At 38.5% G+C, this 27,500-nt stretch overlaps 1 protein-coding gene and 1 long non-coding RNA gene across 2 annotated transcripts in view; one reads left to right on the top strand and one right to left on the bottom strand.

Annotated features, from left to right (window-relative positions):
* The window catches only part of LOC137632775 (uncharacterized), a 115,681-nt gene that overhangs the window by 116 nt on the left and 88,065 nt on the right, over positions 1-27,500 (top strand). Inside the window, exon 1 of the long non-coding RNA XR_011042120.1 lies at positions 1-188. This exon is cut by the window's left edge and continues 116 nt beyond it. This is a non-coding gene — a long non-coding RNA (uncharacterized lncRNA). The remainder of the gene's footprint in view (positions 189-27,500) is intronic.
* LOC137632773 (uncharacterized) overlaps positions 22,274-27,500 on the bottom strand; it is a 25,099-nt gene continuing 19,872 nt past the window's right edge. Inside the window, exons 6-8 of the mRNA XM_068364857.1 lie at positions 26,301-26,539; positions 25,658-25,936; positions 22,274-23,124 (exon numbers count right to left, since the gene is read on the bottom strand). Of these exons, the coding sequence (XP_068220958.1) occupies positions 23,080-23,124; positions 25,658-25,936; positions 26,301-26,539 (563 nt within the window). The 3' untranslated portion in view covers positions 22,274-23,079. The remainder of the gene's footprint in view (positions 23,125-25,657; positions 25,937-26,300; positions 26,540-27,500) is intronic.

Raw genomic sequence — 27,500 nt, 5'->3', positions numbered from 1 at the left:
TAGTTTTTGGCATTGCGTCTAGTCGTCGTCATTACTTGACTTGACATAAACTTAAGTTTCGTGTGTTGATTCGTCTCGGTGGATGACGGTACAAGGCTTGTAAATTATTTTGAGCCCTAGAATACTACTACTACTACTACTACTACTACTACTACATGGGAGTCATAAAATAAATAAGAATCATAAAAGTAAGTCGTTTGCAAATGCCTATGGGCATCGAGATATATATGATACGAAAGTAGCGTAGATTATAGGGCACACTGTTTTATGTCTGGCTCTCAATTCCTGAGAGACAGTCAGACACTGTCAAATACTAAAAGACTATGTACAAACACTTCCCCTATTCTAACATGAAGCATAAAATACTGATGGGTTTCAAGTTCTTTGTGAATGTATTTCCACGTCAAGGAAATTTCTTGCATTGCCATAAATGGTAATATCTGACACTTTTGTTTTTTGTCACTATGAACGAGAGCACGCGCTCACACACACACACACACACACACACACACACACACACACACACACACACACACACATATATATACATATATATATATATTATATACACACACGAAATGTACATGTATAGCGTGATAGATACATAACTAATTGTTAATGTAAGTTTGTATAACGCGTATCTAAGCAGGAAAATTTGTAGCTTCAGGCTTGTATTTATGGCCAAATTAAAGTGAGAAAACACTCATACTAAACTTCACATATTACGTATCAGTAGAGGGCATAGATTAAGCTAATACACTTTATTATCAATAAAGCTCTGACGTTAGAAAGACTAACATTTTTTTTTATTGCAATTTTCCTTTTGACTGGTCTACTCGGTAAGGTATAACTGCCAAGTCTAATTATTATTGACTAGTATTAATTTAGTTACTCTTAAATTGTAATGGAAATCAACCTTTTGATTTCGAAATCCTTTTGTAAAAATATTCAGGCAAAGTCTATACAATAAGCTCCCACTAGAAATCCGAGAGACAGAAGATATTAAGGCTTTCGTGAAGAAACTGAAGACTTCTTTTCTAAGCGCTTCGATAATGTGCATTTGACAATAAACAAGCATTATGCGGTTGGAAGTTCTGAACATTTTGGAATGTATACGATAAACTGAACGCGTAGGTCCTGTATAGAGTAGCGTTAACTGAGCCTGTAGGTCCTGTATAGGGTTAACTGAACGCGTAGGTCCTGTATAGAGTACGGTTAACTGAGCGTGTAGGTCCTAATTAGGGTTAACTGAACGTGTAGGATCAACTGAACTTGCAGGTCCTGTATAGAGTTGGGTTAACTGAGCATGTAGGTCCTGTATAGGGTTAACTGAACGTGTAGGATCAACTGAACTTGCAGGTCCTGTATAGAGTAGGGTTAACTGAGCATGTAGGTCCTGAATAGGGTTAACTGAACGTGCAGGATCAACTGAACTTGCAGGTCCTGTATAGAGTTGGGTTAACTGAGCATGTAGGTCCTGTATAGGGTTAACTGAACGTGTAGGATCAACTGAACGTGCATGTCCTGTATAGAGTAGGGTTAACTGAGCGTGTAGCTCCTGTATATGGTTAACTGAACGTGTAAGATCAACTGAACTTGCAGGTCCTGTATAGAGTAGGGTTAACTGAGCATGTAGGTCCTGTAAAGTGTTAACTGAACGTGTAGGATCAACTGAACGTGCATGTCCTGTATAGAGTAGGGTTAACTCAAGGCCAAAATAGAGGCTCTATATTGGCCTTGGGTTAACTGAGCGTGTAGGTCTTGTATAGGGTTAATTGAACGTGTAGGATCAACTGAACTTGCAGGTCCTGTATAGAGTTGGGTTAACTGAGCGTGTAGGTCCTGTATAGGGTTAACTGAACGTGTAGGATCAAGTGAACGTGCATGTCCTGTATAGAGTTGGGTGAATTGAGCGTGTAGGTCCTGTATAGGGTTAACTGAACGTGTAGGATCAACTGAACGTGCATGTCCTGTAAAGAGTTGGGTTAACTGAGCGTGTAGGTCCTGTATAGGGTTAACTGAACGTGTAGGATCAACTGAACGTGCATGTCCTGTATAGAGTAGGGTTAACTGAGCTTGTAGGTCCTGTATTGATTAGGGAACGTGTAGGTCCCGTATAGGGTTAACTGAACGTGTAGGTCCTGTATAGTGTAGTGTTCCCCTGCAGTATAGGACCAGAAAATCAACACAAAGTCAAAACTCCTTCAAGTGCAATCCCTTACAGGCTCTGCAGTCGCAGAAGTGTTCGAATTTTTGAGAGGGACAAAGTAATGAACTTAGGGAACAAAAACCTCTGTATTATTAATCTTCTGTTGATTGATTTTGAGTTTTCTTGCAGCCTGACAATCTTCTATTGAAAGCTTTATCATTTAGTTAACGTTAAATGCCAGTTACTCTTCCAAGAAAAGAGACGAGTGATTAATCGCTTCTGTATCTAGTTTGGTCGTTATTTTCCTTAATTTGAAGGGTTCTATCATATCTGCCTTGATATTATAAGATTTTCTTTTCAATAACAATTCGCTTGTAGCTAAGGATCTAATTTAATGATGTAACTGTTCTTGAAATATTTTGATTGTTTATTCTTTTCTTTTAGTTTATTTCCTTGTTTTCTTTCCTCACAGGGCTATTTTTCCCTGTTGGACCCCTGGGGCTTATAGCGTCTTGCTTTTCCAACTAGGGTTATAGCCTAGCTTGTAATAATGATGATGATGATAATAATAATAATAATAATAATGATAATAATAATAATGTATAATTGTTTTGGGGTCTTCAACTTAGAAGCCATAATTTACTGTTACTCGTGTTAGTTACCAAAAAAAAATTACGTACTCTCCTCAATGACGGATTTCAACTCCAGCTTGTAACTTACTGTAAATACGAATTTGCTTCCTTTACCAGTTTTACATATTAATCTTGAATTATTTTATCAACATGTCGTTATCGTTCTCTGTATAAACTTCTTAGCCTCAAGCCGTCTTTATGATTCATTTCATTAATGTCAAGTTGATAACTCTTTGACATTAGGTATTCATCGCCACGTTAGATGTCAGTCAGTTCGTCTGATCAAACTACATCTTATCCACATTTCTCCCTTGTATTGCAGTCAGAAAAATAAACTAAATTGTGTCAATATAGTAACTATACTCCATTTCTTTTAGCAAGGCATATTTGCACCGACTCGCAGCGGTGCCCTTTTAGCTCGGAAAAGTTTCCGGATCGCTGATTGGTTGGACAAGATAATTCTAACCAATCAGCGATCAGGGAACTTTTCTGAGCTAAAAGGACACCGCTGCGAGTCGGTGCAAATATGCCTTGCTAAAAGAAATGGACTATAGTATACAGATGCAAACAAAGGTGTCCAAAAGGTGAATTTCCATTATGTTGTTAAAGATTTTGTCTTCTTCCCAGCTGGTTCCCATTTTTATATGGGGTCGCTGTTGCGGATGAGCCGTTGTTAAAGATTTTGTACGACATTTAAAGGATCCAAGTTCGTGTTATATATTGTTATACATGAGCACCCAAGACCTTCCCCCGGTAGACATTACATATGTTCACATAACTAAAATTTAGGATTCCGTATGATTTCCTATTTACAAATTTGTGGTCCTTAAAGTTGTGGCGTTGAAGGTCGACTCAATATCGGCCCCCATCAAGGTCTCTCTCTCTCTCTCTCTCTCTCTCTCTCTCTCTCTCTCTCTCTCTCTCTCTCTCTCTCTCACCTGAAATATAATACCTGCTTATTCAGTCATTTGCGTGTGTGAAAAAAATACATGGTATATAAATCATGTCGTAATTCAATGCTCACACTCAGTCGCGAGGCCCCACTAGACAATCGTATCCCATAAAGAAAAAATGAGTATATTAATAAATGATGATTATGCACAAGAAGAAGTGGACGCTAATCGTGGTACTTGAAAAGAGAGACAAACATGATATAGAAGTTTAGTTCTTGACGATCCCTGGAATTGAGATAGGGAGATATCTTCACCTTTTTCATGTTATCATTGGACTTTTCGTGGTTAAGCTGTTTTAAGGAATCTGATTAAGGCTATTATTATTATTATTATAATTATTATTATTATTATTATTATTATTATTATTATTACTTGCTAAGCTACAACCCTAGTTGGAAAAGCAGGATGCTATACCCCAGTGACTCTAACAAGGAAATTAGCCCAATGAGGAAAGGAAACAAGGAGAAATGAAATATTTTAAAAGCAGTAATAACAATAGAAAATATTTCCTAAATAAACTATAAAAAACTAACAACACAAGAGGAAGAGAAATAAGATAAAATAGTGTGCCCAAGTGTACCCTCAAGTAAGAAAACTCTAATACAAGCCAGTGGAAGACTATGGTACAGAAGCTAAGCACTACCCAGGGCTAGAGAACAATGGTTTGATTTTGGAGTGTCGTCCTAGAAGAGCTGCTTCCCATAGCCTTGGCTTTTGCTTTGGTAGGCCAGCTCTGTAAAGAGTCATGCTTGACCCATTGGGCTGGTTAATCTCTTCCCTTGTAATATTAATAATAATTTGCTCCGGTAGGATTTTGGGCCTCGTTTTGACCTATTACATTCAGCATAAAGTTATTGAACTGGACAGGTATTCAAGTGTTGCCTTAGATTGATACACAATATTGCAAGCTTGTGTTTGCTGATGAATTGATAAAATTTAGAGGTCTCTTTGGCCTTCTTTATGAATTTTCGTTCACTGATAATTGTAAGGATCAGTTTAAAGGATTAAAAGACCGCTCATGGATGGCAGAAGCAAGGGTCAGTGACAATGCCCTAGACTGACCATATATCCATATGATTAGTGACCAAGCCTCTTCTCCATCCAAGCAAACTCTCTACCCAAGGTAGGACCAGGGATGGCCAGCCCATGGCTGCTGATGACTCAGCAGGTAGATCTATAGGCTTCCCGGAACTCCACACCCTAAGCTTACAAGGATGGCGAGGTTGCAGACACTACAAAAAACTTTAGAATTTGAGCGGGACTCGATCTCCCATCCAGCAGAACACCAGGCAGGGACGTTTCCAATAGGCCACCACAACCCAGTTATGCGTTGTATCTTACCACCAAACAGGTGCATGAACTTTACTTTCAATTCTCCTCTTTTATCCGGGCTTAAGAGCAACATAAGTGATAGAATGACGTCATCCAGGTGCTCTCTTATTTATTTTCTCGTAATGGCAGAACTAAATTCATTATTGCCCTTTTCAGTCTCTGTAGTTGATATGTAAAATATTGAAATCGATGTATTGTATCTGGGAAGATTTTATGATAAATTGGTTGTAACGTTCATTTTATTCTATAGCTCAAGATGATGTTTGTATCCATGTCAGTTTTGGCTCAGAAATTAAGAGAGAAGACACAGGGATTACTAAGGGAAGAACTATGCGGGTTTAGCCAAGGAAGGTGGTACATGGATTATACCTTGATACAAAAATTTTATATGGGTCCAAGTATGCCACATAAAGATTACTATCCCAAATTAGTATAGTATTACTTCAAAAGTTACTACCCCAAATTAGTATTGCATTACTTCAAAAGTTCAAACTTGCATTGAATGTCTTTATGTTGAACAGGCTAATATATATCCATTTTTATAATTTATTTATGAAAGATCTATTTTAATGTTGTTACTGTTCCCAAAATATGATATTTTAAGTGCTCATCACATCTCTTGTAGTTTATTTATTTCCTTATTTCCTTTCCACAATGGGCTATTTTTTCCCTGTTAAGAGCCCTTGGGCTTATAGCATCCTCCTTTTCCAACTAGGTTTGTACCTTAGCTAGTAATAAAAACGTCACCATTCCACACTCCAAAAACAGTGTGTTTATTAATTTTATCACTTCCGTTTACTTTGTCTTGAGAGTTTTCACTCAATTGGGGGCTAACCAGCCTATCTTCTACATAAAGACCATTCTTAGTGAGAGATTGCCTTGACGTAGTTGTTAGGCTTCAGCATGGGACAGTATTTTCTATGTTGAGATTTGTGACAGGGAAGATGGACCTCAAAATGGGGAATGCTCTTTTCCCTCAGTTTGACTCAAAATATCTTTTCAAATATCTTTCCATTTCTTATTTCTTTAACCTCCTCCATACTTAATGAACTGTCTCCCACTTGGCTGTCGAACATCTCTTCCTCTTTTCCTCTTTTTTTTTATTGGGAAGAGATACCATTGCTGGGATTGGTTTTTATAACAGTTATGGGAGCTGTTGGTGGTTTTCTAATTACCTGTTAATGTTCGGACCTCTGAAATATTAATATTCTCATGTTATTATGAAGGGCAATCTCTCGTAAACAGGTCCATGGATCCCAGGGGAGGGCTGGTTTTTAGAGGTAGGACTCGGCATTTTGTCTGGTTTGCCTGCTAGTATTATTAGAGTGGGGAAAATTGTATTCTTGCAGTGCTCTTAGTCCCACCAAACACGTTTGGCCTACATTTTAGCTACTATTCATGGTGGTCCAGTTGGCTTTATTAATTCCGGTACACTGACGTCTCCTTAGCTTCACATGAAGTGTACCGGAATTAATGAAGCCAACTGTACCATCCCTTCTGGGTAGGGTAAGGAGTAAGCCTTTGTGAGGCAGCTCTCACTGGTGTCATTAGTGGGGGAATTGAATCCATGAAAGGCAACTGGAGGGTATTTTAGGGTATCAGTTTATTTTTTTCATTCCATGAAAATTAATTTATTTCATCAATTCCCTCTTCCATGTCTCCTACTTGGGTATAGGAATGGTAGATATTTATGGTGTAAAATTTAGCAAATACAAGAGGCAACCTCATTTCCACACACAGAAATTGTTTAAGCTGGACTGTAAAATATAAGAGAGGCCACATATTTTCATTTTCAAACACTTTGTCACAGAATTGACCTTTCAATTACGAGTTCAATTTGTCGTCTTGGTGTCAACTGAAGAACATTGGATGGTTAACATAGAAATGATCATGTACCTATTATAATCAACACCAGTAATGGTCCAAAACTACAATGGTCACCTGGTTTGATCTTCGAAAAGGCTGATTGTCAAGAAGTTCTAGGAGTTAAGTGATATTGTTGTAAATGCATAGGAACTCCCTACAGTACATGTTAATTTGTCAAACTGAATGGGGTATCATAAAATGCGGGCAAAAATTGGATCCATAATTCTACAGGTTTCTTTTGAAGGCATTGGGGGCTATTGGAATTTCAGACTATTCGTAGATTAACAAGACCATCTAGATCCCGGAAGTACCATAGAAAGGAAGATATTTTTATGTACAAGAAATGTGTAGTGCAATTTCACCGTGAAATGTAGGTTGCCAGATATCTTTCTTGGTTATCTTTTGTATCTAATAAATGTCACAATTAGCTGTTTGTTGACAAACCTATGAATAGCTGGAAATAGTTGTTAAAAGTAACTGGACAGTACATCAAATGTACCTCTATATACACAAAAAAATGTCATTTTAAGGCTTTTAACAAACTATGACGAGACAGCAGTTACCCAACGGTGTGGGAGCTAGCTATAATTTTAAGTTTTTAACCCCATGTTACCATCCTATCCTAGTGACATATTGTTTATCTAAGATCATTGAGATGGTAAATGCAAGATTGATGTGGTTTCTTGAAAAAGGGGTGTTTTTCTTCCTCCCAATTTTGCTTTTGGAGAATGCATTCAATAACAGTTGCATTAGCGTGCCTTGAATCCAGAGTGCACCATGTATCTATTTTTTTTTTTTTTTTTTATCTTGAGAGGGCATACGACACTGATTGAAGGCATGGAATCCCAAGAGCAGTCCATGAATCTGGATTGAGATGGGAATTACCGTTATTTATAAAGATTTTCTTTTTTTTTGGGGGGGGGGGCCTCTCCATTTCTTTCGTTGAGGTTGAGAATCATTTGTTTGACAGATGGCTAGAAGGAGTTCCCCAGTGTAGTTTCCTGAGGGTGACTGCTCTAGCTGTGAATGAAATATCTTCCATCATCCCCCCCCCCAGGATATTCCTCACACATTATTTGTTGATGATCTGTACATATCATTTGCTGGAACGAAGATATCTTTGGTTGAAAGGAAAATACAACACACAGTTGAGAAAATCATAAAATGAGTTGATATAAAGGGCTTCAAGTTTTCTATGAGCAAAACGGTCATAACACATTTTGCCATATAAGAGAAATGCATCCAGAGCCTGATGTATTTGCCAATAACCAACGTATTCCATGTGTCCTTGAGACCCACATTTTAGGATTGATTTTTTGTCATAATTTGACACAGACTTCATATTTGAAGTCGTTGATAATCAAATGTCTAAATTGTAGTAATATTTTGAAAGTATTTGCTCTTGTATCTCAGCTACCCAAAGCCAGTTGAAGAATTTGGTTTTAGTGCATCCATCATGCCTTCAAACCATCACCAATTCCTAGTCTCTTGGTTGATGCTGGTGAAGATCTCAAGATCTTCACTTGTAATCTTGTATCGTTTGGTATTAGTATAAGCTGCAGACTTCAAGATATTTAGCTCTTTAGACTGTTTATGGTGGAAACCAATTTAGATATTGTGAGGCATATCCTAGATTACTTCAACCTTATGGGTTTATGTTGTAACAGCTGTTGATTAATTTTAGTATAATGATGAATGAAGCATACGTAAGTTTTTCTAAGTACTTCTATTGTCTTAAAGATAACATGACGTAAGTCGAATCTTTCTCAATTTTTGAGGAATATACTGAAGAACATAGTGGTTGTAAATTTACTTTTTCTGGTGGATCCAATTTGGAGTGTAAAGCAGTGAATTTTATTACAGAGGCTCTCTACCTCCTTTAGCCTTAATTTTAACAACAGAACTGTGTGGTATTTTAACAGCCATTGGGACAATCAATATTAAGGAAGAAGGCTTCTTATTTTTTGGAACTTAAAAAGCATTTGTAAGCATTTTTTTTTTTTTTGGCTTTTAATTCAAATAACTCTATAGTGTTAAAATTTTACAGTGGCTTTGTATCTTTAAGAATAGAGGATTAAAAGTAAAAAAAAAAATTAGGTTCCGGATCATGTAGGAGTATATGGGAATGAATAGGTATGTAAACTAGCAAAGCAAGTTGCATTGGAAATACTTTAAAGGAAATGTCCACTTTTGTGTAGACATCAAGCCTTAAATCTCCATGGAGACCGTGCACCGACATCTTGTACTAGTGCTCAACCACTACTCAAGTCTCTGATGAAACTTCGGTTTCTAGGATGACTGTAGCGTTTCAGAACTTATTTACCAATAAAAATCTGTTATGGAGGAAAGAAAAAATAACAAATAGCTATGATGGACAGTTTTTGTCAACCCCCCCCCCCCCCCCCATAGAGATATTATGCTTGAAATTTTTAGCTGATGTCTTGTGCTCAGCTCCTGTAGTCTTATGAAATTTTAGACGTTAGTTCATATTTTGTATAGTTTGTCTCAATTCCTCCAGTTCTAGTTCGGTTTCTTACGCTCAGCTCCCGTAGTCCTGTGAAGTTTTAGGTCTTAGTTCATATTTTGTACAGTTTGTCTCAATTCCTCCAGTTCTAATTCGGTTTCTTACGCTCAGCTCCCGTAGTCCTGTGAAATTTTAGGTCTTAGTTCATATTTTGTATAGTTTGTCTCAATTCCTCCAGTTCTAATTCGGTTTCTTACGCTCAGCTCCTGTAGTCCTGTGAAGTTTTAGGTCTTAGTTCATATTTTGTATAGTTTGTCTCAATTCCTCCAGTTCTAATTCGGTTTCTTACGCTCAGCTCCTGTAGTCCTGTGAAGTTTTAGGTCTTAGTTCATATTTTGTATAGTTTGTCTCAATTCCTCCAGTTCTAATTCGGTTTCTTACGCTCAGCTCCCGTAGTCCTGTGAAATTTTAGGTCTTAGTTCATATTTTATACAGTTTGTCTTAATTCCTCCAGTTCTAATTCGGTTTCTTACGCTCAGCTCCCGTAGTCCTGTGAAATTTTAGGTCTTAGTTCATATTTTATACAGTTTGTCTTAATTCCTCCAGTTCTAATTCGGTTTCTTACGCTCAGCTCCCGTAGTCCTGTGAAGTTTTAGGTCTTAGTTCATATTTTGTACAGTTTGTCTCAATTCCTCCAGTTCTAATTCGGTTTCTTACGCTCAGCTCCCGTAGTCCTGTGAAATTTTAGGTCTTAGTTCATATTTTGTATAGTTTGTCTCAATTCCTCCAGTTCTAATTCGGTTTCTTACGCTCAGCTCCTGTAGTCCTGTGAAGTTTTAGGTCTTAGTTCATATTTTGTATAGTTTGTCTCAATTCCTCCAGTTCTAATTCGGTTTCTTACGCTCAGCTCCTGTAGTCCTGTGAAGTTTTAGGTCTTAGTTCATATTTTGTATAGTTTGTCTCAATTCCTCCAGTTCTAATTCGGTTTCTTACGCTCAGCTCCTGTAGTCCTGTGAAGTTTTAGGTCTTAGTTCATATTTTATACAGTTTGTCTTAATTCCTCCAGTTCTAATTCGGTTTCTTACGCTCAGCTCCCGTAGTCCTGTGAAGTTTTAGGTCTTAGTTCATATTTTATACAGTTTGTCTTAATTCCTCCAGTTCTAATTCGGTTTCTTACGCTCAGCTCCCGTAGTCCTGTGAAGTTTTAGGTCTTAGTTCATATTATATACAGTTTGTCTTAATTCCTCCAGTTCTAATTCGGTTTCTTACGCTCAGCTCCCGTAGTCCTGTGAAGTTTTAGGTCTTAGTTCATATTATATACAGTTTGTCTTAATTCCTCCAGTTCTAATTCGGTTTCTTACGCTCAGCTCCCGTAGTCCTGTGAAGTTTTAGGTCTTAGTTCATATTTTATACAGTTTGTCTTAATTCCTCCAGTTCTAATTCGGTTTCTTACGCTCAGCTCCTGTAGTCCTGTGAAGTTTTAGGTCTTAGTTCATATTTTATACAGTTTGTCTTAATTCCTCCAGTTCTAATTCGGTTTCTTACGCTCAGCTCCCGTAGTCCTGTGAAGTTTTAGGTCTTAGTTCATATTATATACAGTTTGTCTTAATTCCTCCAGTTCTAATTCGGTTTCTTACGCTCAGCTCCCGTAGTCCTGTGAAGTTTTAGGTCTTAGTTCATATTATATACAGTTTGTCTTAATTCCTCCAGTTCTAATTCGGTTTCTTACGCTCAGCTCCCGTAGTCCTGTGAAGTTTTAGGTCTTAGTTCATATTATATACAGTTTGTCTTAATTCCTCCAGTTCTAATTCGGTTTCTTACGCTCAGCTCCCGTAGTCCTGTGAAGTTTTAGGTCTTAGTTCATATTTTATACAGTTTGTCTTAATTCCTCCAGTTCTAATTCGGTTTCTTACGCTCAGCTCCTGTAGTCCTGTGAAGTTTTAGGTCTTAGTTCATATTTTATACAGTTTGTCTTAATTCCTCCAGTTCTAATTCGGTTTCTTACGCTCAGCTCCCGTAGTCCTGTGAAGTTTTAGGTCTTAGTTCATATTTTATACAGTTTGTCTTAATTCCTCCAGTTCTAATTCGGTTTCTTACGCTCAGCTCCCGTAGTCCTGTGAAGTTTTAGGTCTTAGTTCATATTATATACAGTTTGTCTTAATTCCTCCAGTTCTAATTCGGTTTCTTACGCTCAGCTCCCGTAGTCCTGTGAAGTTTTAGGTCTTAGTTCATATTTTATACAGTTTGTCTTAATTTCTCCAGTTCTAATTTGGTTTCTTACGCTCAGCTCCCGTAGTCCTGTGAAATTTTAGACGTTAGTTCATATTTTGTATAGTTTGTCTCAATTCCTCCAGTTCTAGTTCGGTTTCTTACGCTCAGCTCCTGTAGTCTTATGAAGTTTTAGGCATTAGTTCATATTTTGTATAGTTTGTCTTAATTCCTCCAGTTCTAATTCGGTTTCTTACGCTCAGCTTCTGTAGTCCTGTGAAGTTTTAGGTCTTAGTTCATATTCTGTGAAGTTAATCTATTTATAAAATCTGACTCAACATTTGTATTGTATTACGATTATGATTTTCAAATTTTTACTGGATTATATTTCAACATTTTTATTTTGTTAAACAAGACATTAAATGTAGTATAACCTGAAGCAAAGAACACCATGGATCTGTAATAAAGAAGTTTGAATATCTGGATTTCTTCAGTCGCAGAGCTGATAGATATTTTAGAAGGAAGTATGATGTTGAAGTCAAGCATTGGGTGATTTGATTGGCAACAGATTTATTCATTATTTTTTTTTCTTCTGACAACATTGACATTTCTTTGATATTAATTGTGGTTATGATATCGTGATGCTCAATTGGTTGGGTCTCTTTTACTTCATTTAGTTTAGTTTACTTAAATTTACTTTAGTTGTTATTGTTTTCCAGTAGCAACCATTGGAGCCTCTCGTCGAGGATTTGAAAACAAGTTAATCACTAGAAGAGAATATAATGATATTTACTTGATCTAATCTTTGTCCAATAGTGCATTTAGTAGAACAGTGGAATGCTATGGTACAGCTTGCTTCTTGGTACGATTTTACTCTCTCTTAATTGATGTAACAAATCAGGAGGCCTGATCCTTCACCAATTCGTGTTTGCTACACTTAAAAAGCCGTATTTTTTATCGTTATTCTCCGTAAAAATATACTGTTCTCAACCGTATTTCAGTAAAATACAGGCGACTGTAATTTTGCATACTTTGTTATTATCTTTTACGGGTTGGTGCCCGTCAATATATCCGTTTTTAAAACGGTAAATGCCTGGCAACATTTATTCCAAGATTTTTGCGGTTATTTTAATGAAAAATTTTAACAGTGTACTCTTGCATTAATGATAATAATAATTATAATAATATCCAAAAATTTGCTTTTTTTTTTTTTACATACATTCCATTCAGATGTTAAATACTACCGATTAAAGATAGATGATGATGGACAACCTCGTTTAGAATATCGGCCCTTTAACAAGGAAAATCAGTAGCGTTTCCAAATAGTCCTTTAATACCATTTTTGTTTACATTTTTACTTTGATCTGTGACGGGCCGAGAGAGGGTTGTGAACTCAAAGGCAGGATGCAATCAACTGAGTTGTTTAATAAGGAACACTCTCCTTTATATACAAAACCTCAAGGCAACAGGACATAACATGTTCGAGAGACAGACAATGTTACAGAGCAAAATCGGAGACATGATCATTCAGGTTCTTTTTAGTGCGAGGGAAGAGCACAAATACAAGCATAATATATACAAAATGATTATGTACAATTGTGTGACACAAGGTTGGTACATGGCTCCCCCTCTAAAAATGACATACTGAACTTGTTAAATAGGTGCCCTGAATCTGGAGAGGTAGTAGTAAAAACTGCGCCGATTAGCGGCAGTGAGTGGCTGTAGAAGTCGTTGGTTGGGGTGCGAGCGAGTGGTGGATGATGGTTGGCTGTGTTGCCGCTCCGGCTCGTCACGGGGTAGGCGAGTGTGTCCTACGGCATCCATAGGCGTGTGTGTCTTACGGCATTCATAGGCGTGTCCTGCGGCATTCATAGGCGAGTGTATCCTACGGCATTCATAGGCGAGTGTGTCCTACGGCATTCATAGGCGTGTGTCCTACGGCATTCATAGGCCTACGGCATTCATAGGCCTACGGCATTCATAGGCGTGTGTCCTACGGCATTCATAGGCGTGTCCTACGGCATTCACGTCGGCTTCGGTTGAAGTTGAATAGGTGTTCTCTTCGTCACGAGTGGAAGCGTTGATGGAGGTTTTGAAGGTCATGAAGTGGCTGTCCATAGGGGCGCGAAGTAGGTTCACCTCACGAGGAGAGCCGTCTGCGGCAGGTTGCAGGCGAGTAATACTGGTCATTTTCCCGATAGTGAGCGAAGCCCTTTGGTCCCCCAATGGTTGTTGAGAGAGCTGAAAAAAGCGTTGCTATACGGGCGGCTGGCGACAGTGAGTACTGCTGCAGAAGGTATGCGTTGACGACGTCATAGTAACGGTGAGAGGCGTAGGGGGGTGGGGGGGAGGAGCGAGTCACTCCGGGGTCACCAATGTGACGGGCCGAGAGAGGGTTGTGAACTCAAAGGCAGGAAGCAATCAACTGAGTCTTTATTAAGGAACACTCTCCTTTATATACAAAACCTCAAGGCAACAGGACATAACATGTTCGAGAGACAGACAATGTTACAGAGCAAAACCGGAGACATGATCATTCAGGTTCTTTTTAGTGCGAGGGAAGAGCACAGATACAAGCATAATATATACAAAATAATTATGTACAATTGTGTGACACACGGTTGGTACAGATCATTACAAATAGAAAATTGTTGGCTCCTTTGATTAGACATTAGATAGTACTGCTCTGGAAGAGCTTGGCATTTTCGTTGATAGTAAAGATATAGAGATAATATTTCTTTAGGACATATATACTACAGTTTTAGATTGATTTACATGTTTTCCTTAAATATAGCTTATATAAAACACGTATGTACATTTTCATTTCGATTTTAGACACTTCAGAGTGACAATTACTGACATTTTTATGTACATTTTCATTTTGATTTTAGACATTTCAGAGTGACAATTACTGACATTTTTATGTACATTTTCATTTTGATTTTAGACACTTCAGAGTGACAATTACTGACATTTTTATGTACATTTTCATTTTGATTTTAGACACTTCAGAGTGACAATTACTGACATTTTTATGTACATTTTCATTTTGATTTTAGACACTTCAGAGTGACAATTACTGACATTTTTATGTACATTTTCATTTTGATTTTAGACACTTCAGAGTGACAATTACTGACATTTTTATGTACATTTTCATTCTGATTTTAGACACTTCAGAGTGACAATTACTGACATTTTTATGTACATTTTCATTTCGATTTTAGACACTTCAGAGTGACAATTACTGACATTTTTATGTACATTTTCATTTCGATTTTACACACTTCAGAGTGACAGTTACCGACATTTTTATGTACATTTTCATTTCGATTTTACACACTTCAGAGTGACAGTTACCGACATTTTTATGTACATTTTCATTTCGATTTTACACACTTCAGAGTGACAGTTACCGACATTTTTATGGACATTTTCATTTTGATTTTACACACTTCAGAGTGACAGTTACCGACATTTTTATGTACATTTTCATTTTGATTTTACACACTTCAGAGTGACAGTTACCGACATTTTTATGTACATTTTCATTTTGATTTTACACACTTCAGAGTGACAGTTACTGACATTTTTAAGTACATTTTCATTTTGATTTTACACACTTCAGAGTGACAGTTACTGACATTTTTAAGTACATTTTCATTTTGATTTTACACACTTCAGAGTGACAGTTACTAACATTTTTAAGTACATTTTCATTTTGATTTTACACACTTCAGAGTGACAGTTACTGACATTTTTAAGTACATTTTCATTTTGATTTTACACACTTCAGAGTGACAGTTACCGACATTTTTATGTACATTTTCCTTTTGATTTTACACACTTCAGAGTGACAGTTACCGACATTTTTATGTACATTTTCCTTTTGATTTTACACACTTCAGAGTGACAGTTACCGACATTTTTATGTACATTTTCCTTTTGATTTTACACACTTCAGAGTGACAGTTACCGACATTTTTAAGTACATTTTCATTTTGATTTTACACACTTCAGAGTGACAATTACTGACATTTTTATGTACATTTTCATTTTGATTTTACACACTTCAGAGTGACAGTTACTGACATTTCTATACTAACATGAATTACTGTACTAGTAACACAAATTCACTAACAGTTTTAATTTGGCCTTAAATACTACTGGTATGTTATCATTTGACATTATAAGTTTGACCTTAATGCTAGAAAATGGAAATTATGTACATTTTTTGTTTTTGAAAAAAGCAATCTTACGTAATGATATGGTTGAATGCTACTGGTATGTTTTCATTTGACATTATCACTTTGACCTTAATGCTAGAAATTGGAAATTATTTACATTAAAAAATGAAATCTTACTTATATAATGATATATATTAGAAATTTATTGGAAATTATGTACATTTTTTTAATGAAATCTTACATAATGATATGGTTGAAATTTATGTCTTGAACATTACAGACAGCACATTGCTGATGGCTATAGACCTTGTACGTGATAAAAAGTGACTGACATTTCCTGATTACCCATAAGTACTACTTATAAGATATCACTTATCAGTTTCAGGTAGGCCTTAAGTACCACCTGAATCAATGACATTTTCATTCCTACATTAGATAATAGATTCAAATTTAATGACATTTTTATTTATGTTTTGCATATGAATCAAAACTATTCATTTAATTTTGACTTTGAATAATATATATAAACTTCCTAAATTTGTAATTTACAATATGACTACTGATGGCATATTATCATTCAATGTTGTATTTTGCCTTTGTTATTACTAAAATAGTATTACTTATAATTTTGTTCAGATCTTTTTAATGATGGAGATACTGATTTTCAAATTTTCACAATCTTTAATGCTGATATAATTTAATAATCTTTCAATTAGGCATTTTTTTAAGACCTTAAGTACTTCGAATAGAATATCACTTGACATTTCTATTCAGACCTAAATACTGACATTTTCATTTGAATGATCCATTTAATTCGTGAGTTCCAATGGTAAGATTTTCATTTGTTCGTGAAATGATATTTATAGAACATTTTCCCTTACAGGTAAATGCACTTCTCAAGGTCTCTAAGTAGTTCTGAACTCTTATTAAAAGTTATTTGTTGCCGGCATAAGATTGGGCATTTCTCGCCGTCCCTTATTATTTTTGTATACACAAGCACCCTTGATTTTGATGCATGAGTAAAATATGCAGTAAACCAACGATAACTTCTTTTAGATCGTGAATTTTAATATAATAGTTTTGATCTACGTTCTCTCTTGGCTCCTCTCTCGAGGACCATGTTTTCCAATACAACGAACAGATGGAAGTAGGTGGGTCTTTTCTTACCGCCATTATTGAATTTTTAAGTAATATTTGCAAAGAGTAGTTGTTGATGGACACCATAGTAGAAGATAGTGGCCATAGAAATATAATATCTGATCTTCCTTAGGGCAGTGTTCTCAACCCATTACTTTTCCAATCACATACGCCTGATATATAGTTTGGGATTGGAAACTTTTAAGTTGTTGCATATGCAGATGATGCTACTCTCCTTGAATCAATTCCATTCCCTGAATGTAGGCCTGTGGTTGCGGAATCCTTCAATAGACATAGTTAAAATTAGTGCATGGTGCAAATTATGGATGAGACAGTTGAACCCTAGCAAAACTTGTGTGCTTGTATGTAGGTCATGGACAGGAGGTCCTCAACAAATGTCTTTAACATCATGCGACTCACATAAAATTCTGTGTGTGATTCTTGGCTAAAAATTTATTTTTGAGAGCGCATCTGATGTTTGTTCTTCAGTTGGACAAACAATGACATGTTGAGAAAGTTTTAAGATTACACGTGATCAATCTATCCTTGGAAGTGATTTATTTCTTTCATGCTGCCATGATTTTAATATTATTACCCTGACTTGTTTTCAGCTGCAGTCTCTTCATTTTAATTTGTCGGGAAAAACTTGCAGCCTGTTAAATTCCTTATCCCTTATTGCATATCATATGGGTTACTAGTGCTCAGTTAGTTCTATATTCAATTTTCATAAGATTTTTCATAATTCTTACCATCCTTTGAATTCAGATCTTCCCAAACTGGTACCATCCAGTATGTAGTGTTATAGTTATGCAGTTATTCGAACAGTCGCGTTATCTGTCCTAAGGATGAATTCTATAGCTTAGATACCAACCGTGGCCAGATTGTGGAATGAATTCTAAATCTAGTAGTTGAATTGGTGGAACTTCAGAGTCCAAACTTTTTGCAATTGCTTTTCTGTGGAACTTATTGACTTGTCTCATTTCATGTGACTTATCTTTTCAACTTTTTACTGACTCACTCAAACTCTCTCTAGTGTTATTTCATCATCTTATTTCATTTCTTATTTATAGACTAGTTGTTATTTCCTCTCCTCACTGGGCTGCTTTACATGTTAGGCTCGTAGCATTCTGCTCTTCCAACTTGGGATGTAGCTTGGCTAGTAATAACAATGATGATCATCTGTATCTCCTAGTATGTCTGACTGTAGCGTCCTTTTTGGGGCTTTGGCCTTATAATAATTAGTCGAAGTATCCTTAGTGCCACTATTGGGGAATATATTTTTGCTGTGATTAGCTTACTTTTGTACTTCAATTTATATGCTTTCCGATTCTCTAAATTCTATAAATTCCCTATTTCCAGCACCTTGATAAGGTACTAAATAAGCAAATGGTATCACGAGTTAAAGTATATTTTTTTCAAAAGATATCGCTTTGTATTACGAGGGAAAGTATTCTATTTCAGAAGACAAGCCTTGGTAGCACGAGGTAAGTATCGTCTTTCAGAAGTCAGGTCTTGGTACTATGGAGAAAAGTATTCTCTTTTAGAAGTTAAGATTTGGTATCACGAGGTAAAGTATCCTCTTTCAGGAGTTAGGGCTAGGTATCACGAGGTAAGGTATCCTCTTTAAAGAGTTAGGACTTGGTATCACGAGGTAAAGTATCATCTTCGAGGAGTTAGGGCTTGGTATCATGAGGTAAGTATCCTCTTTCAGGAGTTAAGGCTTGGTATCACGAAGTAAAGTATCCTCTTTCAGGAGTTAAGGCTTGGTATCATGTGGTAAGGTATCCTCTTTCAGGAGTTAGGGCTTGGTATCACAAGGTAAAGTATCTTCTTTCAGAAGTTAGGACTTGGTATCACGAGATAAAGTATCCTCTTTAAGGAGTTAAGACTTGGTATCACGAGGTAAAGTATCATCTTCCAGGAGTTAGGGCTTGGGATCACGAGGTAAAGTATCCTCTTTAAAGACTTAGGGCTTGGTATCATGTGGTAAAGTATCCTCTTTAAAGAGTTAGGGCTTGGTATCACGGGGCAAAGTATCCTCTTTCAGAAGTTAGGACTTGGTATCACGAAGTAAAGTATCCTCTTTCAGGAGTTAAGGCTTGGTATCATGAGGTAAAGTATCCTCTTTAAAGAGTTAGGGCTTGGTATCACGAGGTAAAGTATCCTCTTTAAGGAGTTAGGACTTGGTATCACGAGGTAAAGTATCATCTTCCATGAGTTAGGGCTAGGTATCACGAGGTAAAGTATCCTCTTTAAAGACTTAGGGCTTGGTATCATGTGGTAAAGTATCCTCTTTAAGGAGTTAGGGCTTGATATCACGAGGTAAAGTATGATCTTTCAGGATTTAGGGCTTGGTATCACGAGGGTAGGGCCAGGGCTTGGTATCACGAGGTGAAGTTATCACGAGGGTAAGGTCAGGCTTGGTATCATGAGGTAAAGTACTCTCTTTCAGAAATTATGGCTTGGTCTCACGGGGGTAGGGTCTCGGCTTGATATCACGAGGTAAAGTTATCACGAGGGTAGGGTCAGGGCTCGGTATTATGAGGTAAGGTATTCTCTTTCAGAAGTTAGGGTGTGGTATCTCGAGGTAAAGTTATCACGAAGGTAAGGTCAGGGCTTGGTATCATGAGGTAAAGTTATCACGAGGGTAGGGTCAGTGCTTGGTATCACGAGGTAAAGTTATCACGAGGGTAGGGTCAGGGCTTGGTATCACGAGGTAAAGTTATCACGAGGGTAGGGTCAGTGCTTGGTATCACGAGGTAAAGTTATCACGAGGGTAGGGTCAGGGCTTGGTATCACGAGGTAAAGTTATCACGAGGGTAGGGTCAGGGCTCGGTATCACGGGGTAGAGTTATCACGAGGGTAGGGTCAGGGCTTGGTATCATGAGATAAAGTTATCACGAGGGTAGGGTCAGTGCTTGGTATCACGAGGTAAAGTTATCACGAGGGTAGGGTCAGGGGTCGGTATCACGGGGTAAAGTTATCATGAGGGTAGGGTCAGGTCTCGGTATCACGAGGTAAAGTTATCACGAGGGTAGGGTCAGGGCTCGGTATCACGAGGTAAAGTTATCACGAGGGTAGGGTCAGGGCTCAGTATCACGAGGGTAGGGTCAGGGCTCAGTATCACGAGGTAAAGTTATCACGAGGGTAGGGTCAGGGCTCGGTATCACGAGGTAAGGTTATCACGAGGGTAGGGTCAGGGCTTGGTATCACGAGGTAAAGTTATCACGAGGTAAAGTTATCACGAGGGTAGGGTCAGGTCTTGGTATCACGAGGTAAGGTTATCACGAGGGTAGGGTCAGGGCTTGGTATTCCGAGGTAAAGTTATCACGAGGGTAGGATCAGGGCTCGGTATCATGAGGTAAAGTTATCACGAGGGTAGGGTCAGGGCTCGGTATCACGAGGTAAAGTTATCACGAGGGTAGGGTCAGGGCTTGGTATCACGAGGTAAAGTTATCATGAGGGTAGGGTCAGGGCTTGGCATCACGAGGTAAAGTATTCTCTTTCAGAAGTTAGGGCTTGGTATCACGAAGTAAAGTTATCACGTGGGTAGGGTCAGGGCTCGGTATCACGAGGTAAAGTTATCACGAGGGTAGGGTCAGGGCTCGGTATCACGAGGTAAAGTTATCACAAGGGTAGGGTCAGGGCTCGGTATCACGAGGTAAAGTTATCACGAGGGTAGTGTCAGGGCTCGGTATCACGAGTTAAGGTTATCACGAGGGTAAGGTCAGGGCTTGGTATCATGAGGTAAAGTATTCTCTTTCAGAAGTTAGGGCTTGGTATCACGAAGTAAAGTTATCACGAGGGTAGGGTCAGGGCTCGGTATCACGAGGTAAAGTTATCACAAGGGTAGGGTCAGGTCTTGGCATAACGAGGTAAAGTTATCACGAGGGTAGGGTCAGGGCTCGGTATCACGAGGTAAATTTATCACGAGGGTAGGATCAGGGCTCGGTATCACGAGGGTAGGGTCAGGGCTCGGTATCACGAGGTAAAGTTATCACGAGGGTAGGGTCAGGGCTTGGTATCACGAGATAAGGTTATCACGAGGGTAGGGTCAGGGCTTGGTATCTCGAGGTAAAGTATTCTTTTTCAGAAGTTAGGGCTTGGTATTATGAGGTAAAGTTATCACGAGGTAAAGTTATCACGAGGGTAAGGTCAGGGCTCGGTATCACGAGGTAAAGTTATCACGAGGGTAGAGTCAGGGCTTGGTATCACGAGATAAAGTTATCATGAGGGTAGGGTCAGGGCTTCATATCACGAGGTAAAGTTATCACGAGGGTAGGGTCAGGGCTTGGTATCACGAGTTAAGGTTATCACGAGGGTAGGGTCAGGGCTTGGTATCACGAGATAAAGTTATCATGAGGGTAGGGTCAGGGCTTCATATCACGAGGTAAAGTTATCACGAGGGTAGGGTCAGGGCTTGGTATCACGAGTTAAGGTTATCACGAGGGTAGGGTCAGGGCTTGGTATCACGAGATAAAGTTATCATGAGGGTAGGGTCAGGGCTTCATATCACGAGGTAAAGTTATCACGAGGGTAGGGTCAGGGCTTGGTATCTCGAGGTAAAGTATTCTTTTTCAGAAGTTAGGGCTTGGTATTATGAGGTAAAGTTATCACGAGGTAAAGTTATCACGAGGGTAAGGTCAGGGCTCGGTATCACGAGGTAAAGTTATCACGAGGGTAGAGTCAGGGCTTGGTATCACGAGATAAAGTTATCATGAGGGTAGGGTCAGGGCTTCATATCACGAGGTAAAGTTATCACGAGGGTAGGGTCAGGGCTTGGTATCACGAGTTAAGGTTATCACGAGGGTAGGGTCAGGGCTTGGTATCACGAGATAAAGTTATCATGAGGGTAGGGTCAGGGCTTCATATCACGAGGTAAAGTTATCACGAGGGTAGGGTCAGGGCTTGGTATCACGAGTTAAGGTTATCACGAGGGTAGGGTCAGGGCTTGGTATCACGAGATAAAGTTATCATGAGGGTAGGGTCAGGGCTTCATATCACGAGGTAAAGTTATCACGAGGGTAGAGTCAGGGCTTGGTATCACGAGATAAAGTTATCATGAGGGTAGGGTCAGGGCTTCATATCACGAGGTAAAGTTATCACGAGGGTAGGGTCAGGGCTTGGTATCCTGAGTTAAGGTTATCACGAGGGTAGGGTCAGGGCTTGGTATCACGAGATAAAGTTATCATGAGGGTAGGGTCAGGGCTTCATATCACGAGGTAAAGTTATCACGAGGGTAGGGTCAGGGCTTGGTATCACGAGTTAAGGTTATCACGAGGGTAGGGTCAGGGCTTGGTATCACGAGGTAAAGTTATCACGGGGGTAGGGTCAAGGCTTGGTATCACGAGGTAAAGTATTCTCTTTCAGAAGTTAGGGCTTGGTATCACGAGGTAAAGTTATCACGAAGGTATGATCAGGGCTTGGTATTACGAGGTAAAGATATCACGAAGGTATGATCAGGGCTTGGTATCATGAGGGTAGGGTCAGGGCTTGGTATTACGAGGTTAAGTATTTTCTTTCAGAAGTTAGGCCTTGGTATCACGAAGTAAAGTTATCACGAGGGTAGGGTCAGGGCTTTGTATCACAAAGTAAAGTTATCACGAGGGTAGGGTCATGGCTTGGTATCACGAGGTAAACTATTTTCTTTCAGAAGTTAGGGCTTGGTATCACGAGGGTAGTGTCAGGGCTTGGTATCGCAAAGTAAAATATCCTCTTTTAAAAGATAGGTCTTAGTATCATGAGGCAAAGCCTCCTCTTTCAGGAATTGGGATTTCGTATCACTTCGTAAAATATTTCAGAAGTTAGGGCTTGGTATCAACAGTTGGGGTATCCTTTTCTTTCCTCTTCCACAGTTATATTTTTATCACAAATTGGTGTATCCCCTTTATTGTTTCGCATCTTTTATCTGAGATTTTGTCTCGCTCACACTGGCTAAAGTATCTTCTTTCTGGACTTGGAACTCACTACCATGAATTAGGATATGCATGGCCTATCGGGGTTTAGGGCTTGGCATCAGAAGTTGGAGTATCCGTCCAAAAATTAATAGCACTCTCTTTCTGGGCTTTGGGCATGCTACCACTTGTTCCAGATCCCTTCCTCTGAGCTCTTGCCTTGGCAGCACTGGTTGGAGTACCTTCTTTTGGAGCTGTTAGATGGTTGCATTGAACAAAGAAATATAACTGTGACGTGACACCTGCGAAAAGTGAAATCAATAGTATTTACTCATACCTAGACCCTGGAAGTAGTAAATAATAGTAGTAAGAAAGTCCATATAAATAAGGTTTGAAATATTTTATATTATAGCATTGAAAACTTATACTCACTATCAATGAAGTGAAAAATATAAAGGTATTTACAATACACATTCAGATTTTCCCTCCTAATGTAACATACACTATGGGGCTTGTAACATCCTGGTTTTCCGAATAGGGTTGTAACTTAGCTTATATACACGCGCACACACACACATATATATATACAGTATATATATATATATATATATATATATATATATATATATATATATATATATATATATATATATATATATATGTTTGTGTGTGTGTTTGTGTCTGTATGTGTATGCATATTAGTTTACCTATAGCAAAGTATTGTATAACGTCTGAAACATTCAATTTTGTTGTATATTGTATTTATGTATTCTTAAAATAATAAGAATCAGTCTAATATGTATGATTAACTGTTTAAAGACTATTAAGATATAAATATACAAGTAAAATCAGGTGGTAAAATTAAGATAAATCTTATGAAATATACTCATAAAAGGTGTGACAAGACTGGATAGACTACGAAATGAAGATATTAGAAGAGCACTGGGAGTGGAGGGGATTCTGGGTTTTGTGGAGAGAGGACAGCTTAGATGGTTTGGACATGTCAAAAGAATGGAGGAAGAGCGATATCCAGTAAGGTTTTTGGAATGGACACCAGAAGCAAGGAGACCGGTAGGAAGACCAAAACTGAGATGGCTACAAAACATAGAGAGAGGAGAGGCTTCAGTTTGCGGGAAGTTGATGAGATGAGGTCTATGAGGATCGCCAAGAATGGAGACAGTTCTTGAAGCAGGACGACTGACAGGCCTGGAGGCCTACCTGGCGTCTGGTGAGAAAGGTGAGAAATATACTAAAAAGAACAGTCTCTATCTAGTCTGGGCTCAAATCACCGAAGCCAGAAATCACAAGAACGAGTCTTAATTTTGAAATTTCCCCAGTCTCTGCAGTTTCTCCTAACTATCTCCAGCAAACGCCGCCATCAGTAAACTTCTGCTTCTCCACACTCCATCCACGTCCCCTTTTCTTGATGAGCAATTTTGTAGCTACCTCTGTATTCATTTAATGTATCTCATTTGTTCTTTCCACATAAACAAAAGGGTAACTAATTCAAATCACATTTTTATAGACCTAATTATAAACCAAACCAAACTATACTCAATTTTTTTTAGTGAGGCAGATTTGCACCGACTCGCAGCGGTGCCCTTTTAGCTCGGAAAAAGTATACTGCTACCTGATTGGTTAGAATTATCTTTTCCAACCAATCGGCGATCAGGAGGCAGGAAGCGTATCCGAGCTAAAAGGGCACCCCTGCGAGTTGATGCAAATCTGCCTCACTAAAAAGAATTGACTATAGTTTTTATAGCTTCTTCCTTGGCTTTAGTGATATTGCCAAATACTCTATTCAATCCCAGTGCCTTTTACATTACATTGTCATTAGTTCTATTATTAGAATTCAAGTATAGATATGATTCCATTAAATTCCTGTGTACTAAACACTAAATTCTAGAAATTCACAGATTATTAGCTGTTACCCCTATTGATTTACTATTATTCCCTTTTATTCTCTGCTTCTAATAATTTCTCGTACTCTCCATTTCACGAAGTGTACTATAGGAATTACTAAAGGGTCCTAGATCGACCCCCCCCCCGCCCCAGGCTACACTCACTTTTTAGCCTTCTAATGTGTTCTCATTCCTCGTTCCTTTCTACCACCTCTTTTAGCTTTTGCTTCATAATGCAACTGTAGGGCTTTACCTTAGTTGTGCCTCGTTCCTGGACCTCATGTACCCTATCGCCGGGTCACAATGTTAGAATCCTATTATTATTATTATTATTATTATTATTATTATTATTACCTGCTGAGCTCCAGCCCTAGTTGGAAAAGCAGGATGCTATAAGCCCAGAAGCCCCAAAAAAGGAAAATAGCCCAGTGAGGAAAGGAAACAAGAAAAAAAATTAAGGACTGTAACAACTCTAAAATAAATATTTCATATATAAACTATAAAAACTTCAACAAAACAAGAGGGAGAGAAATTAGATAGAATGGTGTGGCCGGGTGTACCCTCAAGCAAGAGAACTCTAACCCAAGACAGTGGCTATGGCACTTCCCAAGACAAGAGAACAATGGTTTGATTTTGGAGTGTCCTTCTCCTAGAAGAGCTGCTTACCATAGCTAAAGAGTGTCTTCTACCCTTACCAAGAGTAAAGTAGCCACTGAACAATTACAGTGCAGTAGTTAACCCCTTGGGCGAAGAAGAATTGTTTAGTAATCTCAGTGTTGTCAGGTGTATGAGGACAAAGGAGAATCTGTAAAGAATATGCCTGACTATTCGGTGTGTGTGTGGGCAAACGGAAAGTTAACCGTAACCAGAGAGAAGGATCCAATGTAGTATTGTCAGGCCAGTCAAAGAAACTATAAATCATGTAGATTCTTACCGTATTTTGTCTTGGGTTACCAGGAATTTCTTCATATTCTGTTGGGACACCAGGAATTTCTTCATATTCTGTTGGGACACCAGGAATTTCTAAATATTCTGTTGGGACACCAGGAATTTCTTCATATTCGTGGTCATCGAACGTCAGTGGAATTTCGTAACCACCATGGGTGTTTGGTATCAGCACAGGGGATTGGAGAGGGTCAGAAGTGGTCCTTGTTACCATTCTAGCTAAGAGGTATTCTGTCTCCTGACGGAGGACCTCGGCAATTCTATTTCCCTGGTTGAATGAAAATAACTACATACAGTAGAGCATTTATGTCGCATGTCAACATTATATACTTAATATTTTTTTAATGAGGCGCATTTGCACTGACTTGCAGCGGTGCCCTTTTAGCTCGGAAAAGTTTCCTGATCGCTGAGTGAGTAGCGATGAGGAAACTTTTCCGAGCTTAAAGGGCACTCCTGCGAGTCGGTGCAAATCTGCCTCACTAAAATGAATTGACTATAGTTACTTATCATAGAATGATATTGATATTTGCAAGGATTATTCATTTAAATATTCTGAAACTTCATTCACACACAAATTTTGGACCATATATTGGTTTCACCGACTCTAAAAAATCGCCGGATTGCGAACTTACTCCTATTGTGATGAAGTCGAAACGACCCTCGCCATGAGCGCTTTTCCGTCCGGCCTCGAAGTAGAAATTGGTATTGGTGTTGTCGAAACCGAAGCGGCGAATGTGCGAGACGTCAAACCTGGCAATGTTGTGGCCCTCGAGAGAGATGATGGTGATGTAACCGTTCTCCACCAGGAGGCGGACCTCTCCCCTCCCCATGAGCTTTTCACGGGTTCCTTCTCCTACAGTTGCTAGGAAGACTTTTATGAGAGAGAGAAAGAGAGAGAGAGAGAGAGAGAGAGAGAGAGAGAGAGAGAGAGAGAGAGAGAGGGGTTACTTTTCAAAATCAAATTGTTATTTACACTTTCTTTGCTATTAATTATTATTATTATTATTATTATTATTATTGGGGATTAGAATAACAGTACTTCATAGAACTCTTGTTGAACATTTCTTCATTTTAGCTAATGTTTCTACAATTGATTTACTTCTATTTTGCATTTTAGTTTCATAATTTCTTTTTCCTTCGTTGCGTTTTGAATGCTCCCTTACACCAAGTTGTTTTTTGCCACGCGTGTATGAGGTAGACTGAACAAAACGACTATGCAAATCGGAATATGCTTTTGGTGGATGATGTGGTAATGTTCCTGATTGCTGGACGCCAGACTGGGGTTCGAGTCCCGCTCAAACTCGTTAGTTTCTTTGGTCACTGCAACCTCACCATCCTTGTGAGCTAAGGATGGGGGGTTGGGGGAGTCTATAGATCTATCTGCCGAGTCATTAGCAGCCATTGCCTGACCCTCCTTGGTCCTAGCTTGGGGGCTTGGGCGCTGATCATATGAATATATGGTCAGTCTCTAGGGCATTGTCCTGCTCGATAAGGCAATATGTCTGTCCCTTGCCTCTGCCATTTTTGAGCGGCCTTTAAACCTTTAAACTATAAAGGTAAAATTACTTGTATCATTATAAAGCATTTCGGTTTTTTCTCTCCTTTGACACATGTACAGTTGGACACAGTAATTCCGGTCACACCCTTAATGCGCAGCGAGTTCTTGTCTCTAGCCCCGCCCACCACCTCTGGCACCTATCCCTACAGCATCTGTTTGGTTACTCGACGGGGAGTAAAGGTGTGACAGGGTGAACTTCCTGAGAGCGAGGTGTGCCATGAATTCTTGCGTCCAACTGTACAAAGATTTTTTTTTTTTTTTTTTTTTTTTTGAA

Source organism: Palaemon carinicauda, chromosome 42 (genome assembly GCF_036898095.1).
Source record: "Palaemon carinicauda isolate YSFRI2023 chromosome 42, ASM3689809v2, whole genome shotgun sequence".
In the NCBI taxonomy this organism is placed as follows: Eukaryota; Metazoa; Arthropoda; class Malacostraca; order Decapoda; family Palaemonidae; genus Palaemon; species Palaemon carinicauda.
Note: the sequence above shows the minus strand (reverse complement) of the source record. Positions and strands in the feature narration are given on the sequence as shown.